The following is a 20,229-nucleotide window of genomic DNA, read 5'->3' as shown; positions in this document are numbered from 1 at the left end:
CTAAAAGTAAGCGATCAGAGTAATTAAAGGGTTACCCTTATATAAAAGATAAAATTAAAATAATTTATAATAAATACTAGTATATAAATAATAAGAAATTTATGAAAAATATAAAAAAAAATAAAGAGTTTATTAATTAATGAAAAAGAAGGAGATAGAAAATATATTATTATTTAATTAATAAATATATAAATTAGAAAATAAAAATTAATTATGATTTACTTAAAAAAAAATGCTAAATGAGTCTATTTTTAATAGCATGAATATTTAAATGACATTTTATTAGCATATACATCTAAGTAAACTAATTTTACAAGTTCATACGTTTAAGCGAACTTTTTTTTCTAAAAATAAAATTTCAAATTGTCACCAAAATCGCGTTAACAAAAATTAAACAAGATCTTTGAAAGTTGAAAAAAAAAGTAAAATCACGGAACACTAATTAAATAAAATAAAAGATTAAATTGTGGGAAAATTTTGATGAAATGACCTTAAAGATGACATTAAATGCGCTGGTAACCACTTAAAAAAAATTTTGACAAAATTACCCTCGTTGAGACAACACAACCGGATGCCTTGTGAAAAGTTTTTAATGCCTTATTATTTAATATATTTTCTCTCATTTTCTTTTCTTTTTTTTTCTTTTTTTTTCTTCCATGTTCTCTCTCTTCTCAATCTCTCTTCCTTCTCTCTAAGACCTTAAATGTCGAACATCTAGACGACAGAACCCCGATGACGGAATTCCATTGAAGGCAATCATGAGCACATGGATGATGTCTGGTACTGTTATGCTTCCTTATCTTTCGCTCATTGTTGTTTATTTCTTGTTTGAACGCATAGTAGGGTTTAGGGTTTTTTTAATTGATTTGCCTTCATTGAATTCAGATGTCGATGGGGTCCCTGTTGATGAGGTTGAATGTGGTGGTGTGGTCTCATATTGATTTGCCTTGCGGAGCGGGTGCGATTGTTGATCGCTTGATAGTTATCGATTGCGTCTCACGGTTGGTTGTGTCTCACGAATGCGTCTCGCGACCTAAATTGGACTATGATTTGTTTTAGAGTTTGTATGAATATCCAAGGGAAACTATGAGAAGTTGAATTAGAAAGCAGCTTAGATCTAGAAGAAAATTAGTCTAGTCAATCTGAAAATACATAATGATGCATTGGATGTGATTCATCATCATGTTCAACCCTTAAGTAAATGATAGCCTCTCACCAGAAATCTATGTAATTGTAAGGTCAGCAAGAATGCAGGAATTGAAGGTTCCATTGGGGAAATCAATATAGTTGTATCTAACCTCTTTTCATAGTTTCAATATGTACAAAATAATAACTTTGTTTTATCAAAAACAGTTTACCAAGAGCTTGAGGATGTATTCAAAGTTCACAATTCACAATTACAGAAGTTATACAAAGAGTTTACTATAAAATCCTTTGTTTTATCAACACAGGCACATCTATACAGAACTGACAAATTCTTTCTTCTTATGATCATTCAATGTACATGTATAGAAGTTACAATTCTTGGATAAGAAATATGAAAGAAACTAATTATTGTATTTCATTGTTTCTTTAATAAACACATTGTCTAATAATAGTCAATGAACATATCGTATGATCAAGTCCTCGAATACGGTGTAGAGGTCCTTATTTTCGGGTCCAAATATCTCTTCAGTTTTTCTTAGTGTCTCCTAAGTTTAGACATTAACAAGAGAATCAAAATAAGTTGTCACAACAGTTACCAATACAATTCTTTCACCATCATTCTCACTCATTTTGATCGCTTAAACAATAAAATCAAAACAAATCATAGTCCAAACTTTTATTAGTATCAAGAGACGCAACTTAGGTCGCGAGACGCATTCGCAAGATGCATTCACCAGACACATTCGCGAGACGCAACCAACCGCGAGATGCAATCGATAACTATCAAGCGATCAACAATCGCGACCGCTCCGCAAGGCGAATCAACATGAGACCGCACCACCGAATCCAACATCATCAACAGGGACATCAACACCTGCATTCAATCAAGGCGGATCAATTAAACACAAAAACATCCATTTATAAATGACATGATGGTTAAAAAGAAGAGAAGAGAAAGGCGACTCATCTTCGTCGCAGTTCAGTTCGCAGATGTCTTCGTCGTTGTGTTCGTGTTCGTCGTTCGCATATGAAGAGAAGAGAAAGGCGGCTCATCATCTCCGTCTTAGGGTTTAGGGAGGAGAAGAGAGAAAATGGGAAGAAACAAATAAAAAAAAGTGTTTTTATAAGGGATGGGTTGCTAGACGCACGTGCGGTTGCGTCTCGCGAAAGGAAAATTTCGTCAAAAAAAAATATAAAGTGGTCATCAGCACAATTAAAATTATACGTTAATTACCCGCACATTTAGGACTTTTTTAGGATCATTTGGTCAAACTTCTCCATTGTGGACACCAACCTAAAGAGGTAAGATTTGATTTGATAACTCAGAAAAATAATATATATATATGCAAAAATAAATATAATAAGAATTATTAAATTTTGAATTCAAAAAAACTAGCACAAATTTCCAAACCATCTTCAATTGGCATATCTAACTAATGAATCTTTCCAAAACATTTTTTTTTTCATATCTAACTAATGATTTTCGAATCACAAAGTTTTTAATATGTAATTTGTTAGATCAACCGAACATATTACATAAAAAAAATTATTTTCTCAAATTATAAATAAAAAGGGTTATTAGAAAAAGTTGATAAAAATTACTGAAACAAAAAAAATTAGTTGAGTAAAATATTAATTAATAAAACCATATTTATTATATATTTATTTAATATATATATATATATATATTGTTAATTTGATAAATCTCCAATTATTATTCATTTCAAAAAAATATATATAAATAGATATATGAATTAATTATTAACGTTAAAAAATATATATTTAAAAATCAATAAATAAGAGAAAAGATAAACAATTAGTTGGTGTAAAAACATTATTAATAATATAAAAGAAGTATTCTCCTATATATTTATGAAATATAATAATGTATATTTTTATTTAGTAAACTAATCAATCTTTATCAGTTCATATTTTTCAATCCCTGTTGTTACTTTATCTTAAAATAATTATTATTTTTCATTCTCCACTTAACATTCTAATTATATGAAAAGAGTTTTCTTTGTATTTTATTGTGATAGAGTATTTATTAGATGATTAAAGAAATGTTTTACCTATTAAAAAATTGTTCAATTCAAAATTTGTATTATTTCGGGTAAATTTTAATCATTTATATTTTTTCATAAACAAATGAATTTATCAATATAATATTTTCATTTTTTAGTTAATTTGCTACATTTATAAAATCAAAAGTACAATTATCTATTTTTTTAATATTTCAAATTAGAAGGTATAAATTCAAAAATTATACTTATAATTTTTAAAATAGTTCAAAACGTTTCTATATATCATTTCAGTTACGTATTTCAATTATAAAGTGACAAATTAATTAGAAAATAAATAATATATTAAATTAATATGACCATTTAACCAATTTATAATCTAATTAAGTATCATTAAATAATTCAATAATCCATTAAATTTATAAAGAAATTACTTAAAATATAATATTTATAATACCAGATTATACTTTTACATTTTTCATAAATTTATATATATTATTTTAATGAGTTTAATCAATATATATTATTTTAAAAAATACATTATTTAAAATAAAACTTTAATTATTTATTAAAGTAATGTAAAATGTTATAAATAATATATATTTATTAAAAACTTTATAATAATATACATAAATTTATTTAAAAAATAATATTTTATAAATATTTTATTTTAAATTAGTTTATAAATTAAATAAATCAACAAATTATTTAATTATAAAAAAAATATTTGATAAAATCTTAAATAAATTATTGAAAAGTTAATATTTTTAAATAACTACTCTCATTTGTTAGCATATTGGTTGTGTGGACTTATTTTAATTTTTAGCCCAATGTAGGTTTAATTTGACCTTGGTCCAAAGTCATGGACAAATGACTATAGAGTTTGTCTGAAGAACGAGGTTTTGAGTTTTACCTTTGAATTTTTTCCACAAACATTGTCTTACTGATTTTTAAATTTTGAAGACCAAATTACCATTGATCTGTTTTTATTTAATATATATATATTAAATTTAATTAAGATAATTTTAGTATTTAAATATACAAAATTAATTGATTAAATTATTGATGTGATATTTAGGTTTTAAAATAAAAATTAAGTTTTATCTCAATAAACAAACATTAAACCAACTATAAACAGATTTCAAATTATATGCTGTAAGATCATTTGTAAATCTGCCCGATAATTGGACTACCCTATTCCAACTAAAAAAGTGTTAAGAAAGTATTTTTAATTATCCTAATTTTAGTTTAAAAAATGGTTAAAAAAATGTTTTTAAGTAAAATTTGAACCCTTAAACTAATAAAATGGGCTACCCTAGCCGTTCTGAACCTTACTTTAAAACCCCTCTTGTTTTTTGTTTTTTAGAACGCTGGGTTTCGCTGTTCCTATCAGACTAATCTCCGCGGGTTAAGCACATAGCCCGCAAACACACTTAACCAGGCGCAGAATTTACCGCCTGACGGGCTCGAACTCAGGACTTTATGGAGGCACGGGGATATCCGTTGCCGCTAAGCTAGAAGTAAAAAAACCTCTCTTGTTTAGAGATCCTTGGTTGTACTAAACAATCAGTTGACCATTAATATTAAAGTTTTGTTGTTGGATCATACAATGCTGAGCTAGATGAAAATTGAACACTAAGTAAGAGACATCAACATATACATATACATATTAGTTTGCACAAGTGTTTGATAACTATGCAGAGAAAGACTTAACTTTCAAATGGGACAATGTTTGGATCATCCTAAATTTGTGCAGTTTCAAATGGTACGATGTTTGGATCATCAGAAGTTTGTGCAGTTTCAAGAATGACGGTATTCTTAACTGAAACCTGCACAGATATAAAACATTTGAAATAAGTATGAATAAGCTGGATCAAACTAACCCTAAAAAAGTACTTACATTTACATTGACAGTTACCAAACTTTGTGATGAAACCAAACGAAGAATGGAGAAAGGTTTTAGAATGGGGCGGATGAGTTGATTAACCCAGAAATTGAAAAGCTGAAAAGGTATATTCTTTATCTTTCCCATTTCCCTTTGAATAAACCCGTATGCTCCTAAGAAAAATGAATTTCAAATAATTAAAAATCCAAAGAAACAAACGTGAATATATATAGGAAGATCGAAATAGACCTTGTAAGAGATAGTTGGGAAGATCAGTGAAGCTTGTAAGACAGATATTTCGTATGGCACGCATTATTTTGAATGAATCTAAACCTTTAAGAAGATGGATCGCTGGCGACCATAATGAGTTTTTGGCGTTTTTGTTGGGATCGATAGAAGATTCTTCAACTCCCATTGATGAAGATCAGAGCGTTTGGCGTTTGATGAAGAAGAGGAAGAAGAATTGGATACGCTGGATTCAAGGGTTTGGGATCCAATCTGCAACAAACCAACCAACCTATCAGATCTAAACAAATTATTTTTGGCTTACTTTCGCTGGCGGGTGAGGATCTACTTGTCTCACTTGCTTGCAGGGCCCGCCTGTTAGTCGATTTGATAAAATTATTAAGGTATTTAAAAACATTTATTCTAATTTTAAACATATAATCTTATAGTTGGTTTAAGATAAAAACTTAAAATTTGTATATGGTTATGGGTTCAAATATCATTAAAAATAATTTTTTTTTTATCAAATTTTTAAACTAAACCTAAAGCAACCAAAATATGTCTTTTTTTCTTTGGAGCTGGGGCAGCTCAAAACTCGGGGTCGGGGTTCTGTCACTTGTTGTGTCTCCAATATCAAGATATCAAAATGTTTTGATAAATGACACAAATAAAAAATTATATATATAACATAAACCCTAAACATTAGATTTTAAACTCTAAATTTTAAACCCTAAAAAATTATATATAACATTTTATTTTAATATTCAATTTTTTCTTTCCTCTTTACTCTGGTATGAAACAAGTGGGACATTTTATTGAGACAACATATTCGAATTCTTTCACTGCCCCTTAATTGCTTTGTTGCCCTTATAATAATAATAATAACATCGTGGTAATGAAATTAATCAAAAACAAAATATAATATATAATATATAATACTCATGTTAATAATAATAATAATAATACTGTAACAAAAATAATTAAAAATATATATTTGTGTTAATTTTTAAAGAAAGAGTTAAAATATAATAAATATAATCAAATAGGGTATAGTTATCTAAGTATGGAAACCCAAAATAATCAAATCAAACTAGACCCAAGGAAAAGTCATGTTGCGTAATTTTGTAAAAAAAATCAATTCACACCAAAAAGCTCTAGCATGCATGGCTTTAGCAAAAAAAAAATCTCTTTTCAAATTTCAAATAATCCCAAGATGGATCATCAGGCACCCTCGATTCAACCGGATCTTACAGACTCCACAGGGCACCAAACAAGGTCATAAGTAGCCAAAATGTTCATAAGAGACCTAGTTACAATTGTGCACGAGCCTCAATAAGTCATCCTTCACGAAACGTTCCAGTTCGCATCCAAAGGTAGAGAAAGTTTCTGCCTCGACAACTTGGGGCAGCATTAATTGGTTCCATTGATGATAAGTATAGCCACGATGTGCCAAAACGAGCAAGCCATATGCCAAAATGACTACTAGGGTTCATTTAGCACTGACATCGATGCGCTATTCGTCGTGTGCAGGTCGAGAGAGCCCGCCGTATGCAATGAGAAGTCGGGCTATCAGCTATGATGATCCATTGGTCATGACCTACCGAAATCACCGCGATGACATCATCTTTCCAACAGGAGTAACCACAACTCTTTACTCACTATATGTAGTTCGGAAGAAGCCTCGAAGCGTAGTTGTACTAATTGAAACTATTGAAACTTCCGCGTCGGATAAGTAGAGGCGCTTTTTTTAAATCGGGATAATATCCAACAAAATCGATACATTTATTCTCTTGCCACTTTTGACAACCAATACCAAGAGTTTGGGATAAGTAGTAAATGGTGATTTTTTTAATGTCTCAATCAATATAGTCTTTTGTTGTTATTACTTTTTAAGCCTTCAAGTTCTCACACATGTCCCTCATAAGCCACCTCTATTTTAATAATGTGGTTTCAAGTTTGAGGTGTGAGTTCCACCAGCATCCTTTATTCAAAGTCTCCAACTAGAGGTATCAAACAAGTTTATACCTCTAGTTATGGAAATGGCTAGAATTACCGAAGCCCATAGACTTTTAATTATGGCTTGAATTATTCATATGTGATTAATATTGGGTTCCAAACTAGCGAAGGCTCTATTTTTAGTTACCTTATGGCCTCGCCTCTAGTTTGAGTCAAGTTCATTTAGAAACTCAATCAAAGATTCATAAGGACGTAGTATAAAATACCTTCATTTACCTTATTACCAAGAGAATGAGTGTCTTAGCCTACATAGCTCGATTATTACTTGGGTGGACATGTAGAACCAGCTTCAATCCCATTTCTCAAGGACATGTCCTAGTGTGTATATGGAAGACTTGGCCCAAGTTAGACAGAAAGTTGAAGAAAGTACTGAACAATATCTAATTAGAGGGCTAAAGTTAGATGCCGAGGTCATATTCTAGAGTCTGAATTTGTTAAATTGGCTCAAAATATTTTAAACGTTTGTGTGACTTAAGAGGGTGTTTATTCGGATATCCTTCGTTCAAGTTTTAAAAAATATTGAGTTTATTTTGAAACAATTATCATCATTCTTACTTGTTTTCTGAATCCTTATTGCTCGTTTATTGTTTGTTTTTATCATTGTTTTCTTTATTTTTCTTTGTTAGAGGGTTAAACAATATCTTATTTTCTCAATGCTTTTCAGAGAAGTGTGATGGTGACCGAGCTTAAAGAGTAAGTTGTCTTCGTATCCTTTTGCAGATAATCAATTCATAACATCCAATTTTAGAAGCTAACTAAAGATAGCCCAACTTCCTCAGATGAGAAATCAAGCAACGATCTACATCACAAGTTCTATCACATATCAATGGAAATGTTATTGAGTTTAGCAATAACATATATGGGGTAGACATTCTATTTTTACCCCCATATAATTAAAATAAATGAGTCCAGTTTAGCAAGATTTTCTTATTATTGCACTCTCTCTCAAATTAAAAATAATGTCTATTAGAATATAAAGAGAAACATTACACAAAATAAATCATCTCTTCCATAAATCCAACCACTTGTTTTATGGAATCCAATCTCAATGACTATTTTCGAAAGGCACAATGTATTTTTTTCATATCGAAAGTCGGTATCTCGAGGCGCTTCTCTCCAAATAAGGCACAATGTATTTCTTTATATCAATATTCGATATCTCGAGGTGCCCTCCCGATACATTTATGTATTGCACTCTACCAGCTTCGTCTAAACTCCGTAAACCAATCCAATCTTCCTGGTACAATGTTGTCTGCATGATCAAGAGATCAAATATTATTATTATTATTGTAAATATTGACGGTTCCAAAATTCAAACCCCTATTATATTCACCTCTTGAGCAGGCAAAACCTTATCTCGTGAACCATCTGAGAAATACCCGAACCATGAGGTTTCTTTTGGAACCAAAACCTTATCATCCTCAAACTGTTGATAACCAAAACAAGAAAACAGGAATTATGCCATTAAAACAGGATTCCAGTATGCTCTTATAAACTGAAAAGATGTGAAAAGAAAAGACAGTTTCACACACCATGATAAGCACCAGATTCTGCAAGCTGGCGAATCTTTTCGTATAAACAGCATTCTTGTGATCCTTGTATTCGTTATTCAGTTGAGGAAGAAACTTGCATCCTTTCATGTATTGATTAATACCCTAACAAAATATATAAAGTTGCAAAATAGTATAGGAACCCCTACCATTATACAGGCGAAATCTAGATACTCACAGTTGGGATTTTTATATAACCAGCCGGTGCCAAGTGTTCCTGCAATCAAATCATTTCTCAAATTTGTTTTTGAAAAAAAGGAGATTCAGGATCTGAAGAAAATCTAACCTGCACATATTTACTATATACTCCTAATTTTATCAAATAGTCCACCAGAATGCAGAATCCTCCAGACTGCAGGAAGAAGAAAAAAACTAATACTTATCGGGTAAGAAGCAAATCATAAAGGACGCATATCTCAATAATGGCATCTTCATTCAAAGTCCAAAAACAGTAACTTTCGAGGCAGCAAAGGAAGTAAACTTACACCACAAAAAGGAATCGAAGCTATCCCAGCATGTGGACCACCCAGTGATACAAAATTATTCACCTATTTTCATCGAGTTGTTGCAGAAATCAAGTAAATGGAAATCTAATACATTTTAATGGTCATGAATCTTACTTTAGGGGCTCCTTCACAAAACTCAATGACAGCACGACCAAGGATATTTCCCTGAAGGAAAAATCATCAAATTGATCCAATATATACATTTCACACATAAGTTACAAGGAATGAGATAAACATTTTCAATTAATTTCTTTGAACCTGGGAAAATCCAACTATATTGTAGCCATGGCTGAGCGCACTAATATTCTTCACCTGTAAGTTGCAGAAAGGCAATGGCTAAGGGAAAACTATACTTTATACCTTCTCAATTATTAGACAAACCAGGTAACTCTACCACCTGCTCACAAGCAATTTCAGTCTGCAAGAAGTAAAACCGAAACAGTCTAGTTAAATTTGGAGAAGAAAATAGCTGAGTCTAGGATTTGCCATGGGTAACAGACAAACCTGTTTTGTGAATGGCATGAACCAGGAATCTCCTGCTCCATTTCCAATTTCTCTATTTGAAGGAAACAATTGATCAGTCTAATGAATAGGAAACGATACAATCGAGCATATGAACTAGGCAGAGATATTACATGCAATGTCCTTTGGAACCCGACCACTTGCTTAGAAGATTGGTAAAACTTTTCAATCCGCTGTTTGTGCATTTATCTCCAATTCCTGCAATAATAAACCAAGAACTGTCAAATCACGTCTACACGTGTTTCAATTGTACTTACTATGTTCAAACTGGAATAACATGTAAAAGAAACTAAAAGTATGAAGTTTAAAGCTTGAATAAGAAATATAGCCAAACAGAAACTAGCGCTTTTCATCATACAAATGATTGTCAATGAAAAAAAGAAGTTGAAGAAAAGCTTAAATGAAGTAGAAATACAATAGACTTTCACATCGATCAGTTAAAGATTACCATGGAAAACAACGAAAGGGAGAGAATACGCAGACGTAAATCCCCAGAACACTAGTGCCAATATAAGGATGATTAAGTTGGCCATCTTCAGAAGCAGCTTATGATCAATCTTCTACACAGACGTAATAACCCTGAAAGAGTGTTGTTGACTGGAGCGAGCACAGCCGAGATCCTAGGGCTTCTTGTTTGGTTTCGGGAGCAACGGAAGCATGAAAATTGGAGCCGATGATTCCGACAAGACTGAGGAAGAACTTACCAGACCAGAAACAGCTACAAGTGAAGAACCGTGACAAGTGTATATCATTGATTCACACACTTTGCTTGAGAGATAATTTTGTTCAGGGAAAAGGTTTTTTCCTTTTATCAAGATCTTAACTATAAAAAAAATAACTAATTCCAAAAAACTATAAAAAATAACTCACTTTTATAAATATCAGACGCATAAACTATAAAATAAAATAAAAAAGTGCTTTTTTAAAAATGTAATTAATAAATATATTTTTTTTTTATAACGATTCATTTAATAAAAAATCGTTTAACATACCATTATAAAAGTATGACACGAAAAAAAACATACCATTATAAAAGTATGACATGAAAAAAATGTTATGTACAATTGATTACAATAGAATAATTATTGACTTGAAGATCTTTAAGAATGACAATAAGATCTTCACACGAATCCATAGGTTTTCCGGATCTAATCTCTGACATTGTAATGATAATACATTGTGAATAATCCTTAACGGTCTACTTTCGTTGTTTAAAGTTTCTGATTTCTTTCCAACCAGATAATTCACCAGAAAATTATAAGGATATAGACTCATCTTCTAAGACTCGCATTTTTAGTCCTCTCAATTTATGTCTCCCAATAGTTACTAACAGTTTCCGGCATAACTCATTGTATTACAGTCAAATTTCACAAAAGACTTAATAGACTTGCAATAACGTGACAATGTAAAAGTAGAGGAGAAAATGTATCAACCTCTTTATAAGACATACGACAACGACTCACAATAATCATGTATTTTTTCATATATCTATCGTCAATTAAAATTCCGCCATGAATAACACTCCAACCAAAAAAGGAGATCTTAGTAGGCATCTTAGACTCCCATAAATTTTCCCAACAAAGATCAATCGGGCTAACCTTATTGAACAAAGTGTAACAATGTCTCACATGAAAGTTATTCAGATCACGTCACCGCATAAAATCTTGAGAAGACGGGCTTATCCCCTTATTTCTAACCATTAACAAAAGTCTATCATTGTATATGTTTTCCTCACTATTCAATCTTCTTCTATATCTGATACGATTAGCAAAACTACTAGACCAAATGTCAAACATATCTTTGACCGAGAATCTCTACAAATAGAGATAGAAGCAAGCTCGGGGATAACTTTCGCCAAACATATACCACCACACCAAGTGTCGTCCCAAAACTAATCGAAATTTCATCACCCACAATAAAAATTGAATGCTCCCGATAAACCTTCCCTATGGCATAAATACACCTTAAATGTTGTAACCCATGGGTCTATTAAAATTTATGGTGAACCAACTAGACTTATCTTGACCATATTTACATTTAATCAATTTAGCTCAAATACTATCTTGCTCAATTGCAAATCTACTACACCATTTGGATAATAAGGCTTTATTAAAGGAAACAAGATCGCGAATTATCAGCCCCCTGCTCTTTTATTAATTTAACCTTATCACAATTCACTAAATGATCAAATGAGGAATCAGACGATCCTCATAAGAATTTACACATAATTAATTATCTCCATCTTCATTTAAGGCAACAGCGAGAACACATATGTCGATTGATGGCGATTGGTTTATAATGGCTATAAGGTCTTTTTTTACTAGTGTCACGGCCACAGACTTAGGATGACAAATAGAGACATCATATAAGTTGGCATTGAAGAAAGAGCGCTCTTAATAAGAACTAATTAACCTCCCTTAGAAATCATCTTACTTTTCCATATGGGAAACTTCATTTCCATCTTACTTGTGATCGGATCTCAAGAAGTTTTAGAGCTAGCTTTAGCCCCTAGAGGGAGCCCGAGATACATAGACGGAAAAGTTTTAATTTAAAATCACAAAATACAAGTCAATCTAATCTTTCTTCTAGACGAAACTGAATTAGAGAAAAAAATATCTACCCAAATTAACACGCAGTCTCGAACACGCTCCAAATAACTAAAGAATATCACGAAGGTGCTTGACATGTAAATATTATTTACAAAATATAAAAAAAATAAAAAAATAATTGATATCAAATTGTATGAACAATTTATAAAAGTAAAATTTTCATTGGTAAATATACAACAATATCATACATTTTGTTGAGTGTATTTCAAAGATAAACTAATTTGAATTCCTCAACGATAACGGTTGAAATAAAATAAATCGAACAAATCAATGAAACAATGTCAAAATTTTTTTACCATATATTATAGACGACAGCTAAAATTATCCTTAAGTGAGAGTAATTAGTAAACAATGTTGAAAAATATTCTATCACATGGTAATAGTCTAATAATAGACTATTTATATTTATATGTTTGATCCAAATAGTGAGAAGCTCATACAAAACATAGAATGACACATGTAGGAGGGGTTTTATATGAAAAAACAATTTCAGTAACTGTTTATTTAAAAATAGAAAATAACTTCAAATTCAATTATTTTGCAACATTCGAGATTAAGAAGAAGACGAAAATAATACGAACCTGATAAAAGTTTATTAACACAATTAGAAGGTTATAAAAAATTGAGACAAAAAAATTGATCCAACTAACTAAGATGTCGAACCGAACCGAACCAAACACAACAACTCAAATTTAAGTGATGAAACAAGAAAAATACATTTTTTAATGTAATAAAAGTTATTAAAAGCACCAAGTAGAAATGACTTTTGGATTTTTAGTTTTCTATTAAACTATTTTAACATCATTTTATACATATTTATAACTTTAATTTTTTTTCTTTTTAATTTTTGTTTATTTGAATATAAAAAATTATTATAATTTATAGATATAATATTCTCTATAATTTAATTTAAAGCATTCTAAATAAGAATCAAATCACTAATATTTAATCTCTCAAAAATAGTATTCTTAACTGTATTATTTTACTTAAGTCCTCCTTTAAATAAAGTTGTATATATATATTTACAGAAATTATTCATAAACTCTCTTCTTTATAAATATTTAATAAAATATTTATATACGGACTGGAACAGAAAAAGGAACTTTGATACCTTATTAGTACAAAAACACATAATAAATAGTTTTTTATGGGAAAATAGTATAAAAAAGAAGATAATTTATAAGGTAAAATAATATTATAATGTATTAATTATTATTATACTTGGCTTTTATCAAAATTGTATTTAAAATTAAGTTACATTAAATTTACAAGGTAAAAAACCTTATCAAGATTGACGGAAACCTTATTAGCAAGATATTTTATCAAATGGTCCAAAGTCAAGCGGGTGGATGGAATTTAGTGAATAAATATGTATAATTTTTTTATTAAATAATATAGACAAAGATACATGATTATTCTATGTTGGAAGAAGTGTAGACATTTACTTGATTAAAAAAATACTAAAAAAACAAGTATTTTTATTTATCTTCGGTCAAATTTTTTCGATGACCGACACTAACATGCCAACATTGAGTCTGATATATTGATTCCTGAGAAGAATTTACATATAAAAATTCTCTACCGTCGGAATAGAATATTAAAGTTTCGAAGATTGAGGAAAAGAATGTGGCTAGAGAGAAGGTTAAATATAAAAATGAACGTTGTCAAGAGCATTAAGCAACGTAAAATTTAACCTTTCGGTGACCAAAAAAAATTCATATTGTCAAAGACAATGAGTGATCTAAGTATAAGTTCTCTACCGAATATTATTAAGAAGAAATATCAAATAATGCTGTCGACATCTGACTCTATCGGTTATTTTTTAGATTCTAGAGAATAGTCATTATGAAAATAATGTGTTTAGTAAGAAACCAACTTATTATGAATCTGATGATAAAATATTACTCATAAAAAAACACAAGAAGTAACGTTTTCGTCTGAAATTTTAAAAGAATCGTCAAAATTCTTGGGATAGAGTTTATAGACTCACCTATATCATTGTTGACTTAAAGTTATCAATTCAACAGCACCGGCATAACAAGTTTAGGTGTAGATAACAAAAAAAAAAAAAAACTATTTTGAGTATTTTTAGATATGAAAATAATGTGACTATTTTTTAAAACACATTGTATCTTTAATCCCTAAATAATGTGTTAAGAGATAATAAAAATTAATTTAATTTAATTTATAATTTTATATAAGTTAATACAATAATTTTAATAAATAAGTTAGGTATAATAAATAAATAAATATTTTATTTTTAAAATATGGATTGAATCTAATAAGTTTAATATATAATTGTTGTTGTGGTTGATAAACGAAGAATAAATTATTTATTATTTATGATCTATAATTAATATTAAAATATTAAAATAATAAAAGAAAAATATTGTATAAATATATATAACATTAATATTATTATAAATAAAACTTAAATAAGTTAACATTTAAAAATGAATAAATAAATAAGTTAAATCCAATTAATCTAACGAAAAATAAGTCGACAGTTTAAAAATGAGAGAGAAAAATAATTATATATATATAATATATTTAACATCATTAATTAAGAAAGTAATTAGTCATTTTTCATAATAGACATTTAAACTTATCCTATATTTTAAATTTAGATAAAATCAAATCCAATTATTTTTTTTTATTAAATTTAGATATAACTTGCTGGACAAGATAAAATCAAAATGTTTGTTTAATATAATGTATAATAATTCAAGGGTTTAAATGATAACTCCAAGAGTTTAGATACATATTTAATCTTTTAGATACAAGTTAAAGGGTCAAATTATAATTAATCGGTCTTTTATATTTATGACGAACCGGGATTGAACCGGTCGTTTTATTCTCAGCGCCATAAGAACATGAGCTAGAGAGAAGACGATATATAGAACCAGACCAGAGCGAGTCTTTACAATGGTATCTCCACTGAAAAATCTCAAAATCTTAAGAATCATCTTCTTTTCTCCTTAATCTGCATAAGAAGAAACCTATTTATCATTCAATGAGACCGATCATATCGTTTATTGATTGATTTATCGCAGAAAAGTTTGTCTGCCCCTTCCGCTTCCTTCCGGGTAAGTCGAATCCTTGAGGATTTTCTCTCTTTTTCTATTTTCTAGCTTTCTGTAGAGATTTCATATCAGGGCTTTGATTTTTGTTTGTTTTTAAGTGGGTTATAGTCGGTTTAGGGTTTTACGGTTCGTACAGGTTTTGGAGTTGAATCTTCAAATTAATGAGATTAAAATCTTAATGTGTTTAATTTATGATTTGTTGTTAAAATTCTGATCAATGTGAAATCAAGAAAATGACTTCATTGAAATTATTTGAAGATTATGATTTTTTGCTTTTTTTTAATATGAGTTTATAGAGCATAGAATAACTATTGATTTTGTTATTCATTGTTGGGTAATGGGTAATTCTTCCTTACAAGAAGATTTAGCTTTTATGTTTATCTTTCTTTACGTGTTGATACATGTTGCAGGTATTGATTTGTTTAATTTTTCACTTGGATCTGAATTGATAGTATGGATAGACCAGGAACTTCGACAAGAACAAATGAAAATGAGAACTTTGTTTTCGTGGACATCCCTGAGTTTAGGTATTTAAATTTTGGAAATACTTGTCAGAGTTCATCTTCTAAGGTGGAAACCTCGAAATATAAGAAAACTAGAGCTGAAGATGACAGTCAAGATGTTGAGGTTGAAATTGTTGGACAAATGAATACCGATAATAATATTAATAATAATAGAAGTTTGATTAAAGTTGAACATCAAGACACAACCGAGAGTAGTTCAAGTTCGTTTGGTGATACTTTTGGGGAAGATGAGGATTCTGCAATGGACAGTGACGTAGAAGCTGAGTCAGAGATGAATGTACATGATGAAACTCTTCAGTCTAGGTACCTTGTAATTGAATTTACGCGTTTCATTTTCACGGGCTTGTGTTAAGACGTTCTTGCCTTTTTCTCATTGTATAATATCATTAAATTTTGTTTAATATAGAAGAGAATCTAGAGAGATTTATTAATATCATTTATCATTCATTCATTATATAACCGTTTCAGGAAGAAGAAACTGTTGACACCTCATTGGAGATCCTTTGTACGCCCCATAGTATGGCGTTGCAAATGGGCAGAGTTGCAAATTAGAAAGTTTCAGTCCATAGCCAGAAAGTGTGATAATGAACTTGAAAAATATCGTCAAACAAAGCAGTCTGTATCTGAAAGCATCGTGTCAGATGAATGTGGCTCAAAATCATTTCCTACCACTAGTCATAATCAAGGCAAGAGGATCATGAGAAGGAGGAAAAGGAGAAGAGTTGAAGAGACGGAAGATGCAGCATCATATATGTCACGTCATAACCTATTCTCATATTATGGTAAAGAGAAACACCACATGATATTTTATTCATTTTCTTGATTTTTTTGTTACACCAATTTTTATGATTTTTATCAATATCTGGCAGTGAATAAAAAGTGTGCGTCGGATGCTACTCGCATGGATGATGGTTGGGGCTGCGATGGTAAGGAGTCTAGACTCATCTATATTTTCTGTTGAAAATCAACAAAACATTTGTAAAATGTTACAAAGAGCATTGATTGTTTAATTTTGTTTCTTTGCTCATATATGCACATAATAATTACTCGTAGGAATAGTACATGAGCCTTTTTGCTGCAATATGATTATCTATACATTCTGCAAACATGTCACATTTATTACTCTAATTATGGTTTGAAATCTTTCGCTTTAGTACCACAAATAAGTAAGAAATTACTAAGATATTGTTGTCTTTAGTTATGCATATGTGTTTCAAAGCTCTCCAGATGTAGAGAAGCATCTGTGTTTTGACACTTGTAAAAAAGACTCATGAAATATTACGAAGCACATGATAATTATCCGTAGGAATAGTACACTCGCCTTCTTGCTGCGATATGATTATCTATATATTTTGCAAACATGTTGCATTTATTACTATAATTTATGGTTTGAAATCATCCGCTTTGATACCACCAATAGTAGTTGGAAATTGCAAAGATATTGTTGTCTTTATTTATGCAAAAGTGTTGGATCAAAGATCTCCAGATGAGAGACATCTGTGTTTTGACACCTTTAAATCGTTTGGTGGGCATTCATGTGTTGACATCTTTAAGTTATTGGAAAAAGATTCCAAATGTTGATGAGCCTATCTGGAAATAGTATTTTATCACAATATCAATCACAATCACATTGAAAAATTACCAAAAGTAAAAGGTGAAAGTGTATTTATTTGCACTCGGTAAGAAAAGTGTGATTAAATTAGATGGAACTTCATTTTGTATAAACTTTTTGGCTACGCTTTTATTCATATATTGATTATTGGGTTGGAGGATAAGGAGTAAAGATAAGGGTCTTTGTGACATTTCACAATATCACTTTTTTATAAGTTGAAAGATTTCGAACACTAGGCCAAAAGGTGAGTCAAATTTTTAATTTTTTTGAATAGTGTTTATGTCAAATGTAGAAATTTTTTTTAAGCAAGTTGACAAAAGACAATACCAAAAAGACCAATATTTAGTGGGATAAAAAATATTTCTTTCTCAAAAAGCAAGCGCTTGGAAAGCCCCGTTTGTTTACTTGCTCTTATAGGCCTACAAAAAGGAAACTGAAACTGAAATTGTAATTTCTTCAAACTTGATTGAATTTGATTATCCAGTTTCATCTGCAGCTATTCTGAATGAAAAGATGCCTATAGATGATGACGATCATGGAGTTGACGATGAAATGCTACCTCTTGGAATCCAAGAACGAGATATTTACTTTGAGCAGATCATGCGGATGATTGGAACTGTACACACACAAGTTAAAGAGATGAAGAATCATCTCAACAAGCTAACTAGCGAAAACAGTTTAGTAACAGCTGAGTTAGTTGATAAGTTAGACTTCCTTCTGCCATCTAATGATACCTCTGCCAGCACTTCTGGAAACCCCGAGTCTCCTGACAACATTGAAGAGACTGTGGTAGTAGCTCAGAAGTCTGGTGTCTCATATGATAATAAGATTGTTGATATGCTGCCTAAGCCTGCTGAAAAAGCCAAAACATTGATCTGTCAAGAGGTTTCTAAAATACCGGACATGATTGAAAGGAATGATGCTCAACCAAAGGAGGTCTCTCAAATTCCAACTGTAAGTTTTTTTTTTCTTTTGGATGAGACAAGGGTTTCTTCCCTAGAGGACTGCTTTTGATACAATACTTATTATTTAATTTAAAAATTAAGTGCTTTCATTTTAAATAAGTCTATTAGATAAGTGTAACATAAAACCACTTAATTATTTAGATTCGACTCAAATTAAACTAGAATAGGTAAGTTACTATTGACTTTAACTAGGTTGTATAGTATGAGCCTAAAAAAACAACTTTTACTCTTGAAAATGAACTAAATTACATTAAGAGTAAAATGGTTTTTAAGTACTTTTCCGACATTAGTTTAACAATTTATCAAATCGACTTGCATATTGAGTACTTAAAATTCATATATTTTCATTTGGTTTATTCAATATTTTTGTTCTAGACACTTATCTAATACCTAAAATTCAGCATTCAACATTAAGTACTTAATTTTCAGTTTTATCATACCCATAATCCCACTCCCGCTTAATTTCAGGCTTTTGTCAATGCATATTATCTTGAATTGCGTGTGTTTTTTCTTTTGCAGGTGAAGAAAGAGATTGTAGTTTATAATCGAAGACCGAAGCAACCTAAAAAAGTGGAGAAAGTTAGTACGAGACCCGTGCGTAAACACAAGCCCCCAAAATTCTTTGATGAGATGGAAACTACTACAAATGTTGCGGTTCCATGTATTAAGGAGCCGCCGCCTGGTACCCCATCGAAAGGAAGCCAGTCGAGTCCCAAAATCCGATCAATTTCGAGTTTGACAGGCTCGACTAGTAATAATAGTAACAAGAGAAAGAGAAGTAATAGGCGGAAGAGTTGGTCAGGTAGGCCCAAGCGGAAGTAAGTAGTCTCTGGATAGGGGTTACAGCCAAAATTGTTGCATATCATCTTACTGCTAAAAATGGGGTTGTTTGAAGAGCTTAGCAGATCAGACTTAGTTATCAGGAAAGGTTTGAAAAATTCTTTCCCTCTCGTATATATAGGCGTTATTAATATTTTTATGATTAGGGGTTTTCTTCTCAGAGCGAGTAGATGCATGTGATGATAGAATTCTTCTTCCCCTTGAAAAAAATTTGCAAGTTATTATTTTATTTTTTGGATCCAAAGAGGGATATGGAAAGCTTTGTTTCTATAGAATGGTTGAATTGTGATAGGAAGATACTTAGGTTGGTTTTTGGTTTTAGAAACTATTGCTGTGTGATTCTTGCAACGTTAAAAAAGATTGTAAGATTGCATACATATTTGACTCATGCTCTCTAGTTTTTTTTTATCTCGTCCTTCGTTTTCATGCATTTCTTTTATATGAATCTCGATGGCCCAATTGCTATTTGGGGCATTTTAGCTTCGAACTTACACATTTTTTTAACCATACGGGGCTTTTCCTCTAACACGTGTTTTTATTTTTTGCCACATCTTTTTAGTTATCAAATATAAAACTTAAATCCTACAAAGATTGCAACTCCTTTTGAGACTTCTTCCTTCTAAATCCCTAAACCTTCTTCGAGGAGAGTTTCTTTCTTCTTCTTCTCGAGCTTCCTTCTTCTTCGCGAGCTTCCTTCTTCTTCCATCATCACCAGTAAACTGCAA

The 20,229-nt window shown here is 30.5% G+C and overlaps 3 protein-coding genes across 3 annotated transcripts; 1 reads left to right on the top strand and 2 right to left on the bottom strand.

Annotated features, from left to right (window-relative positions):
• Positions 1 to 4,723: 4,723 nt before the first annotated feature.
• On the bottom strand, positions 4,724 to 5,584 carry LOC124944605. The gene is made up of 3 exons (XM_047484904.1): positions 5,302 to 5,584; positions 5,068 to 5,225; positions 4,724 to 4,996 (listed from the first exon to the last, which is right to left on the bottom strand). The coding sequence occupies exons 1-3, from the start codon at positions 5,465 to 5,467 to the stop codon at positions 4,910 to 4,912; spliced, it is 411 nt and encodes a 136-aa protein (XP_047340860.1). The 5' UTR covers positions 5,468 to 5,584; the 3' UTR covers positions 4,724 to 4,909.
• A 2,675-nt stretch (positions 5,585 to 8,259) lies between these two features.
• On the bottom strand, positions 8,260 to 10,656 carry LOC124944602 (palmitoyl-protein thioesterase 1-like). The gene is made up of 12 exons (XM_047484901.1): positions 10,320 to 10,656; positions 9,985 to 10,069; positions 9,854 to 9,905; positions 9,747 to 9,767; positions 9,608 to 9,661; positions 9,464 to 9,514; positions 9,329 to 9,391; positions 9,130 to 9,195; positions 9,022 to 9,060; positions 8,826 to 8,948; positions 8,627 to 8,719; positions 8,260 to 8,545 (listed from the first exon to the last, which is right to left on the bottom strand). The coding sequence occupies exons 1-12, from the start codon at positions 10,402 to 10,404 to the stop codon at positions 8,375 to 8,377; spliced, it is 903 nt and encodes a 300-aa protein (XP_047340857.1). The 5' UTR covers positions 10,405 to 10,656; the 3' UTR covers positions 8,260 to 8,374.
• A 4,685-nt stretch (positions 10,657 to 15,341) lies between these two features.
• LOC124910812 lies at positions 15,342 to 19,892 on the top strand. The gene is made up of 6 exons (XM_047451497.1): positions 15,342 to 15,566; positions 15,974 to 16,390; positions 16,556 to 16,869; positions 16,957 to 17,013; positions 18,196 to 18,653; positions 19,184 to 19,892. The coding sequence occupies exons 2-6, from the start codon at positions 16,017 to 16,019 to the stop codon at positions 19,484 to 19,486; spliced, it is 1,506 nt and encodes a 501-aa protein (XP_047307453.1). The 5' UTR covers positions 15,342 to 15,566; positions 15,974 to 16,016; the 3' UTR covers positions 19,487 to 19,892.
• The last annotated feature ends 337 nt before the right edge of the window (positions 19,893 to 20,229 follow it).

The sequence above is a fragment of the Impatiens glandulifera genome, chromosome 7 (assembly GCF_907164915.1).
Source record: "Impatiens glandulifera chromosome 7, dImpGla2.1, whole genome shotgun sequence".
NCBI classification, from domain to species: Eukaryota; Viridiplantae; Streptophyta; class Magnoliopsida; order Ericales; family Balsaminaceae; genus Impatiens; species Impatiens glandulifera.
This window is presented reverse-complemented; position numbering and strand designations above follow the sequence as displayed.